General features: G+C 45.6%; 1 protein-coding gene across 1 annotated transcript in view; it reads right to left on the bottom strand.

Moving 5' to 3' along the window:
- Positions 1 to 9,592, bottom strand: part of ARFGEF1 (ADP-ribosylation factor guanine nucleotide-exchange factor 1 (brefeldin A-inhibited)) — a gene marked incomplete at its 5' end in the record, with an annotated part of 40,411 nt that overhangs the window by 6,556 nt on the left and 24,263 nt on the right. Inside the window, 12 exons of the mRNA XM_010144038.1 lie at positions 192 to 330; positions 418 to 553; positions 1,585 to 1,714; positions 2,881 to 3,011; positions 3,640 to 3,800; positions 4,751 to 4,923; positions 5,049 to 5,200; positions 5,807 to 5,976; positions 6,077 to 6,117; positions 7,308 to 7,398; positions 8,340 to 8,490; positions 8,836 to 8,994. Of these exons, the coding sequence (XP_010142340.1) occupies positions 192 to 330; positions 418 to 553; positions 1,585 to 1,714; positions 2,881 to 3,011; positions 3,640 to 3,800; positions 4,751 to 4,923; positions 5,049 to 5,200; positions 5,807 to 5,976; positions 6,077 to 6,117; positions 7,308 to 7,398; positions 8,340 to 8,490; positions 8,836 to 8,994 (1,634 nt within the window). The remainder of the gene's footprint in view (positions 1 to 191; positions 331 to 417; positions 554 to 1,584; positions 1,715 to 2,880; positions 3,012 to 3,639; positions 3,801 to 4,750; positions 4,924 to 5,048; positions 5,201 to 5,806; positions 5,977 to 6,076; positions 6,118 to 7,307; positions 7,399 to 8,339; positions 8,491 to 8,835; positions 8,995 to 9,592) is intronic.

Here is a 9,592-nt window from a genome sequence, read left to right as displayed (position 1 = left end):
CACCGCGGACAAACACTGAGTACAAGTTGTGTACCTAGCACCTATTTACCACCGTGTTCCCAGAAAGTCTGCTGCTGTTCGTCCACACTGGACAGCCTGGTGTTCACCCTCCTATCAGCTATCTGACAGCTCACCAGCAGCTCACCCGGCTGAACCATCTGACAAAGAATTAGCATCAACAGTCCTCTTACGCGTGAGGGATCGTAGTTTTGAAAATATCCAGCATGCAAGTGCAAGTCTTATCCCAGATTTCCAGGGTGAACTTTTCACCATTCAGGATGACAACGTTCTCCAAGCAGTTTGTACCAGACCGTGCCAGTTGTTCATTGTCTGGAAGAGACAAGCAGTGTGTTTGTTTATTCACAGTGACCACAGTGAACCGTTAACGCTGTTGACCGTATGCCGGCGCAGTCCCACCTTGCTGCACACACCAGTAGAGCTGTGCAAATATATCATCCAAAAGAACATCACTCAGTACTTCTAGATACTGTGTGAATACATCACAGATCGCATAAAGTGCATGGTTGCAAGTAGTTGTCATCCATTCGGCTTTCTAGGAGGGGGGGAAAAAAAAAAAAAAAAAGAAGAGTTACAGCTTTGTTTAAGATGAAACTTCGCAGCCCCCATCCCTGCAGGCAGACGGTGTCTCTACTGACACAATTCCAACCGCTTTACAGTGTCAGCGAATTCCTTTCCAGCTCCCAAAACCTGGAGCCCCCACTCATGCTTTGCCACCTAGCGGGTTTAAACAACTACAGAAAGAGACAATGAACTATCCTTGGAGACCAGGTTAGAGGATGGAGAAGCATTTACCATCACAAGATTCTGAATTTGACCACAAACACAGTGTCTAACCTGAGCTCAACAGTTTAACAGCAGGCTCGGCTCTCTGTGATTCTCCTCCATATTTTCCAGGAATAAAAATTTAGGAAGTGAGACACGCAGAGTGACTGGTCAGAGTGAGCCTCCCAAACAGGTGATCCATTTTGATCAAACTTCTCGTATTAATAAATTACACCCGTAAGGCCATTTCTGCTCCACTGCCTCGGCAGTACCCAGCCCTGGTTTGGCAGGTCAAAACCTGTTTGGCTGCTCAGAAGGGAGCAGTGAAAGCACAGAGCTGTTTGGTTTGGGGTTTCTTTTTTTTCATTTGTTTGGGGTTTTTTCCCTAGTCATCAAAAAGTTTTGTTTTGAACTAGCAGAACTTTTCTTCTTCACTTCACTTCTCTGTTACCAGCCTCATTCCGCTGAGCATGCTGCCACGAAATGATGCGTCTCAGACCCCAGACATCGTGTCTCAAGGCTGCAGTAGTTCTTCCAAACCCCAGACTGCGCCGCATTGTGCACTATTCTCCTACTGACCCTGAACTCCTAAGCCTTTTACACAAATAGTTTTTTAAAATAAGTGAGAAAAGTGACAATACCTCCAGCAGAACGCTAAGAAAACAAAGTAAGGCAACTAGAACCACAGGCCAACCATGCAGGTTGGGAGCTCTGCCTTACATCCCTTGACAAGCTGTATCACTGATCGCGTTTTCTACTGTCACACAGATCTTATGTGAGTTATCTCCCCCTGCTCTTCACCTCAGTCTGCTGCTCCGGCAGTTTCATGTTGTCAAATATCCTGAAGACAATGCGAAACAAATCCTGCCACCAGTGCTTTTCGTAAGTGTGTCCGTACGTCTTCATTATTTCAAACATTACTGTCAAACCTCTGGAATGAAGAGGGAGCAACATGTAAAGAGCTACCAGACACGCACTAGACCAAACACATCCAACTGCCACAGCCACAACCAACTCAAGTACTGGCAAGAAAAGGGCGCTACGACCTGATGTGGGTCAGTCACACCAGTACGCTGAAACTAAGTGGAAAACCAGCTTGTTTGAAGAGCACTTACAGTCACAGGCAATAGCCAGAAAACACCACTGAGAACTGTGGTAATTCCGAATTAAACTGGGAAAACAACGGGTTTAAGAGGACCCCAGAAATAAGGAACAGGTATTTCCAGGTAGGAAACACAGAGCTCTGGAAGCCAGCGTTACTCTTCAGCAGCTCTAGAGGGAGTCCAGATGCACGGCTCATGTAGATATGTAAATTCAGAATGAGTTGGTACAACCTCTCATACTCAGCATCAAAACTGCAACAAAATACACTCTGTACACAGGGAAAGGCCACATTCAAGGAAAATGAGCAGTTTTTACAAAAAGATCAAGAGTACAGCTTTGCTTTTTCAGCCACTTCTGCAACCCTCCACCAGTTCACCAATCGCTGTATAAAACCAGTTTTAAACCCCTCAAAGTACGGCTGATGGGCAGGACACAGGAAGGTGGGCAGGGCTGGGCTCGGGAGTTTCCACTGACAGCAGAGTAAGACTCCAACAGAATTTTGCTGTTGGAGTCCCCTAACACAAACCCTGCTCCCTGCAGGAGCTGCAAGTTGAGCTGAGCTGCTTTAGGCAGTTTACAGGTTCTATAACGAACGGAAAACTGTCCCTGTATTTTAATTTACTTAAGCTTTAATTTAGTTTCAAATGAACTATTTGAAGAGTTCTTATCTTTGTGATTTCACGGCTATTCACCCCAAACAGGCGCTACCTGAATACCGCACGTGAGGAAATGCAATACTTCTCTATCTCACCCAGTGCAATCAGGGCCACCTAACTTCAACGTTTACTGTGACGGGAGATTACAATTTGGGCTGTTAAGAACAAGACTTCATTTCTGCATTCTGCATCTGTTGAAAAGGTGTTTTTAAAAAGCCTGGTGTTCCCACAGTGGTAAATCATTGCTTAGTGGTCACGTTTACTGAGGGAGTCATTTCTACGTGAAGCGTGTCAAGTAGAGCCTTTTAAATTGTGAATTACAAACACAGATTGTTACCTGGTTCTTACATCTAATTTGCATCTATTGATGATACAGGACAACTCAAACAGAATTGGGAACCATCCTCGCACCCACACTCTGTCCTCGGGAGCCACATTCATATCGTCACTGGTGTATTCCTTGAATGCCTTTAGGAGAAAGCACAGCGACAGACAGAGTGCAGGAGTTAGAGTCCTCAAAACAATCCTCCGTTTGGTCTGCAAAGAACCATCTCTTGATTGCCAGCTCACCTGAGGCAGCAAACTCCACCACCGAGACGGTGAAGTGTGCTTCAAATTAAAGCTTAGTATACTGTGAAAAATTAACTACAAAAATAAGCGAGATGATACGTTCAAGCATCAGGTTGTGCTTGCAAGGCCGGTCTGGTCTTGGTCTCTTTTTAGGAGGACAGCTCTGCAAGCGAGGATCTGCCGGCACGCTCTGAGGCTGCCGAGCACGTTTGCTCATGCCATTACTGATTCCTCACAGCGCTTCTCAGCGGAGAGCAGAGCCCGAGGCAGGCCCGTTTCCAGCAGCGCTCAGGACAGCTCGCCAGCAGTGGAACCGGGGAGATGGGGATGAGCAGGGGGATACAAGAAAAGAAGATTGCTGATACTCTCAAAGCCCACGGGCGTTTACCCTCCTGTTGCCTCTGAATAAAGGACATTTCTCATTAATCTCTGGAACTTGAAGGGAAGCCAGTAAGGTCGGCACGAGGATTTTGTTCTTTGCAAAGGCAGTATTGATTAAAGCACTGCCAGCTCACACGGACCGTACCTGAGGTCTGTCAGAGACGTATTTTGCACAGTGGCGAATGAGGCGGATCGCTTCCATACTGGTATCGGGAAATGCTGCATTGCAGGCAAATTCAGACAAGCACTTCACTGCGTCCTGGAAAGAATCTATGGTTGCTGGGAAGTGTTTTTCGAACACAATTGCTGGGAGAAAATTGTGAACAAAAGAAAAAAAGTGTCACGCTTTAAGATCTATTAATTCCAATATGAAGTGATTGTAGCAGAAGAAGTCATGAGAGGCCAGTTCCCTGATTGGTGCTGTGACATGCTTGAGTAGTAATAAAAACTAACAGATGAATGCCCAACCAGCCAACCAACCAACCAAACTCCAAACACCTAGCGGGCATTCTGCTCTGACCGTGCCTGAAATAACTGAAGGCAGCATCTAATCTGAAGGAGGGAAACGTAACAGTTCAGCAAGAGCAGAGCAACAGGCCTGCGGCTTAACGCTGGTCTGCGTGGTCAGAGCTTGCGGGGGCTCCGGAGAGCAGCCAGTCACACCTAGAGCAGCACTTCCCTCAGCAGCGTGGTCCTATTGCCTCGACTCCAAATACTCACTTCTGAGGAAAAGAGAATTCTTCACCAATGCTGAAAAAGCTTTAGAACTTGCAGAGGCTGAGACAGAGTGAGGAGATCCCTTACAGCACTTAAAGCCTGAGCTCTAGATTAGAGTGGGAAGAAGCAAATCAGTACTACCTAGCCCAGCACTTCCTCCTGAACAGAGCCAGAAACACGGAAAGCCGTAAGCAAACAACGTAACAGGAAAATGACCTCACAGTTCTTTTTTTGAGGGAAAGAAAAGTATAAAATTCTTCACTTAAATGAAGATGTACACATTAAATAGATCTTCTAAGGCTTGACTTTTGACTTGTTTTACCACAGACAGACCATTTTCTTCCTTAAAAAGCATAAAGGAAGACAGACAGCTATGATCTTCTTGAACTGTTTTCCTATTTGCCAGCGGGTTGGTTGGAAGGTGTAAACACTGGCTTTACAGCATGAAGTGGGCTTCACTCTGCAGAGCCGACAGCTAAACCCGTCGGTCTCTGGAGTCACACACGCTTTCCTGACGCCTGGCCGTGGCCGATACTCACTGACAATGTGTCCCGTGGTCTGGAACGCGAGTTCCACGATACTTTCATCCTGATCTGAGGCTGCCAGATGAAACACTGAAAAAATGTTTTTCCAGCCAGAACGAATGTTGGCGGCTTGGGAATTCACCATCTGCGCAATACACCGCACAACCATGTCCCGAATAGTAGGAGACCTGAATTAAGGCAATAATTGTTTAAACACAATTACGTGATCAATTAGAACAGTATAATTCTCCACCAAATGATTTTATAAAAGCCAGCTGAACCATCAGTTGTGATTCAGCTGCTTGTACATTACCTGTTCCTCTTCATGATGTGTTCAAAAGGTCTCAGGAAGTCCTTCTGGAATCGGAAATTGGCAAGTTCTCCTTTTTCCAAGAACTTCATTGATAACTGTCTTAATGAGTCTACTGCAAAAATAGCTACATCTTCATTGGGGTTGCAGCCGACCTGGTAACGCAGAACAGAAACACACGGTGAGCCTGCACCAGATCCTTGCAGGTTCAGCCCAAGCCGCCTTCACCTTCAATAATGGAGAACTAAGCAGTAACGGAAAATTAACACAGTTAAACCGCAGCCACCTCTATACACCACACTGTTAATGCACTCCGGTAATCCCTCGCCAACTCCACCTATTTTCTAGTTATGTTCCAGCATTTAAAACTTCCTACAAGTGAGGAAGGTCTCTAGAGAGATTTCAACAGGCTGTATTAACGCACATCAAACACTCACCCGATAAACAGTCAATTTAGACTGAAACAGAAAACAACCTCTTGTCTCTAGCTTCACCAAACACCCCCCAAACCCAGAACATGTATAACGGCAGCCAGTTCCAGACCCAGGCCACGAAAACTAACAACATCCATGGTGTGACATTTATTTACTGTGTACCTCTGCTTCTCGCAGGCCTCCAGAGCTCTGCCATTGGTATTGTGTTTTAACTGCTTACACAGGAGGACAGAAAAGCCAGTGGAACTCAGACAATCAAATCTCTAACTGAAACGTCCTTGCATCACTAATTCAAGGAACGGGCAGTGCAGTCGTGAACAGGGATACCTTATTAAAATGATCTCCAATAACCTCCCAGATTCTGGACCACTGCAGCCGTATCCGGCCCATGTTGTAGTAAGAAATCTCTACGATCTTCTGCAGGCTGAACATCCGCGGGTGGGTGGCGGAGAGCAGCTCGTCCATAGATACAGCACAGAGCCAGCGAACAAAATCCACTGTTAAAGGACCACAGATTTTAATGTGGCGTTTCCCCAAGGTTCAGGACAAATCTGCTTTGTAGTTTGTGGGGAGTGGAGGAAGAAGATAAAAACCTACCAATGGCGTTTCCATCCAACCTCGTAGATCCCGTAAATATTCTGTGAAATGCAGTTTAAGACACTGTTACGATTATCTTAAAAAATAGCATCTATTAAACACATATTCAAGATATTTTAAGAATATATTATAGACATCCCCTGACTACTTTTATTTCTTAAAACCACCAGTGATTGCGGACAAATACTAAGCTTTGAAAATAAAAATATTTCAATTCTTTCTAATATTTCAAAACAACTCCCACAAGCATGCGTGGGACTGGGTGGCGAGTGCTGCTCCCCGTACTACCCACCCAGTGACAGCGACGGAGGAGTAACGTCAGCAGTTTAGAAACCATTCAGCCCTGCTCCAAATACAGAAATCAATTCCCCCGGGGTGCACAACTCCTGTTTCCCATGACAGACGCACGCTTGAAACACTTTCCGTTATGAAGTGGGGGGAAAGACTGCAAACCTGCAGAGCTATTATGTGCTTGGTATTAAGCCTGCGCTTCGCTGGACGTGATTTTACTGCAAGGCAACTTTCACGGCCCTGACATCGATCTTGCTGCCGACGCTCAGTCACAGAAGCGCTCCCAAGCCCGCAGAACGATCCCTGCTTTGCGCCCGTCCATTCTGACAACCATTAAGGCAATGATGTTTTCTGATTTATATGCTGAGAGCAAGGCCCATTAACACTGATCTAAGCAGGGCATGCTGATGAGAGGTATTATGCCTGATCAAATCCAGTTATGATAAATACGATTCATAGAGAGGAAGACTGGAATAATAATTCAGGTAATTTCAGACAACATCTACATAGCCTAGAGGAAAGCAGGGAGCCAGTAATCACATTCAGAAGAGAAACGATCTGTCAATAGTGCTCCCTGTTCTAAGACAAAACGAGATTTGCTCTGTGTTACTATATATAGTACAGCGTGTGTGTATATATATCTATCTCGCTATAGCAAATCAAGATGCACTGGGCAGAACAGCAGTCTTCATTCTGCAACTCTGCTGTAGGGATTCTGTACCAGTAAAAAGGCTTCCTGCCTAATCTTTCTTCTGTTCGTTCTTACAAAAATATTTCTGCTCCATAAAAAAAAGGAAAAAACCCACAAACCCAAAAAGCACTTTAATGGTAATATTTATGTAGGTTTTTTACAAACGGGGGTAAATTAACAGTGTCCTATGATTAGCACAGGGTGTTCAAATACTGCTTAGAAAGCTTGAGGTGAAAGGTAATACAATACCTGTCCACAGCAACGACAACACTTTGGGAGCTGGTTTCACCGATGGATTCCTGGATACTTGCTATCTGCTTCCAATCCACGTTTCCACCAACTACAGTGAAAAAAAAAATTGAAAGATGGCTAAGAGATAACACAGAAAGGGCTGGGAAGGAAGAGGAAGACAAGTCGTGCCACTGTTGGTATAACAAAATGTATGTTCAACTCCCAAGAGAGAGAAGTACACAAAGCCAGGTGATTAGGACTAGCCGAGGGCTCATATCCGGGCAACGAGTAAGCTGAGGGAACACAAAGCTTTTGCTTGGCTGTGGGTGAAGTTGTTCAAAAGGCGGGAGACCCTGAGCGTCACACTAGAACTGAAACCTTCCAACAGTCAAATGGAGGTACAGACACGTCTTTGACATCTGTATGTCTTTAACTGTGTGCCCATCAGAAAAATAAATAATTACAATAAAACCAATTTAACGACAGTTTAAGACCGGTGTACTTTTATAGGAGGACAGGAACATCATCTCAATTACGAGGCAAATTCTGCCTCTCGGGCCAAGCTAAAAAAGGCACTTGTTCAGTACCAAAGTAACCAAAGGAGGAGGAAACAGAATTTAGAATTTAAGCTAAACTAATCGCTCGCCTGGTTTGAGTATTCCTTGTACAGGTTCCTCACAGGACACTCAACCCGCAGTCCCTAACTTGCCCACTCGGTTAAACAGCCGGTGCACTGCAGCTGCAGTATCGCTCGCAGGGTCATGCTGCCGGTAATCCGCTCTGACGGGTCAGCTGCGCTCGGACAGACACGAACCACGTACCGCTCTCCGAGATCGCCCACTCCCCATCCCAGCCATAACGCTCCACGGAGCACGACAAAGGCTCCGCAACAGGAACAGCTCTGTTCAAAGCCTCGGACAGTTTTACAAGGACTGCTTCAGAGTCCCATCTTCGAACCTCACAGTCAAGCACAATGGAAACAAAGGACGAGCTTTCACATCTGTCTGAACAAGCCCGTTAAAGGAAGCACTTTGTGTCTGCATTACTCACCCAGGCCCAGCCCCACAAATTCATCGGGTGCTTGATCTTTTGTTCCAGTGAAAGAACCTTCCCTGCCACGCACTGTCCCTGAGATGTAGCGAGGTTTTACTCCAGTTCCTATTAACTGTGCCAGTTCGAGCTGACTGATGCATTTCAGAATCTATTCCAGAGAACAAAGAAGTCATTTATTCACAAAAGCTGTTTGAAATGGTAAAAAACAAAGAAAAATCTTTAGAAGAAAACAATTCTAAACACTCAAGGACAGACACGTATTTCTGTTCTTCTGTCTAAAGTGACTATTAATTTAAATGCTTCATTTCTCACTCGGACAAGTTTTGCTACCTTAACTGGCAGCGTACTGTGCAGTTCTGCACGACGTCTGTACACAAGTACACGCTTGGCACTCAGCTAGAGCCCGCGGTGCTCAGGCACAGACAAGAACCCCACTGTGTTCACAGCCCGCACGTGCGCTTTCTTACAGTTCAGGCACAAGCGATTCTTGTACCTCATGCCAGGAATTTCCTAAATAGTTTCCATCTGTATGAGCCACTGTGATGAGAGTCTTAATTGTGTCAATATTCTTCTGCTTCATTTCAGTAATGCCAGAACTCACGGTCAGTAAGGTAAATCTCGCTAGCGCCTGGACGTAGGCATCTCTTTCAAGCTACAAACGGGAGAAAAAACAAAACAGGTAAAATTGTCTTGTAAGTGTTTCCTTAGTTTCTTGTTCTTCATATGATCTGTGTGATTTCAGCAACTGTAATGTTTGCCCTTCTCTTGCCAGGATGGAACATTCAAAGCGTTCAACACAGCGAGAATATCTGCCAGCCCAGGCGCTACCCTCTGCCGCGGCTGAAACAGGTAGTTGTACCCGTCCCGCTTTTGCAGCTTAGAAAAAACCAACAGGGACGTGAATTCCCACGGCCAGCTGCAGGCTCCAGGGAAGGCTTGGTTAATCAAATCTCTAAGTCTGCTCACCTCAGGGGCAGGGGGAAGACAGAGGAAGGAAACCTCATGTGATCTCAGCAGGGCTTTTTTAAGCAGCTGTATCAGAGGCCCCACCCTGCCTTTCCACACGAGTGATGAAAGTTCTCTCATTTTCTAAATGCAAGTGCAAGGAGAGAGGGAAACCAAGTGCCCAAGTTTAATCGGAATTACCCACTGGAGCCAGAGAGTCTGGAATTCTTGGCACTGTGCTTAATGCAAGATACATCGCGGCATTACATCAGGAATGACACTTCCCGTGCCACGACTGTTAAACT

This window comes from Buceros rhinoceros, unplaced genomic scaffold (assembly GCF_000710305.1).
Source record: "Buceros rhinoceros silvestris isolate BGI_N320 unplaced genomic scaffold, ASM71030v1 scaffold9139, whole genome shotgun sequence".
NCBI lineage: Eukaryota > Metazoa > Chordata > Aves > Bucerotiformes > Bucerotidae > Buceros > Buceros rhinoceros.
This window is presented reverse-complemented; position numbering and strand designations above follow the sequence as displayed.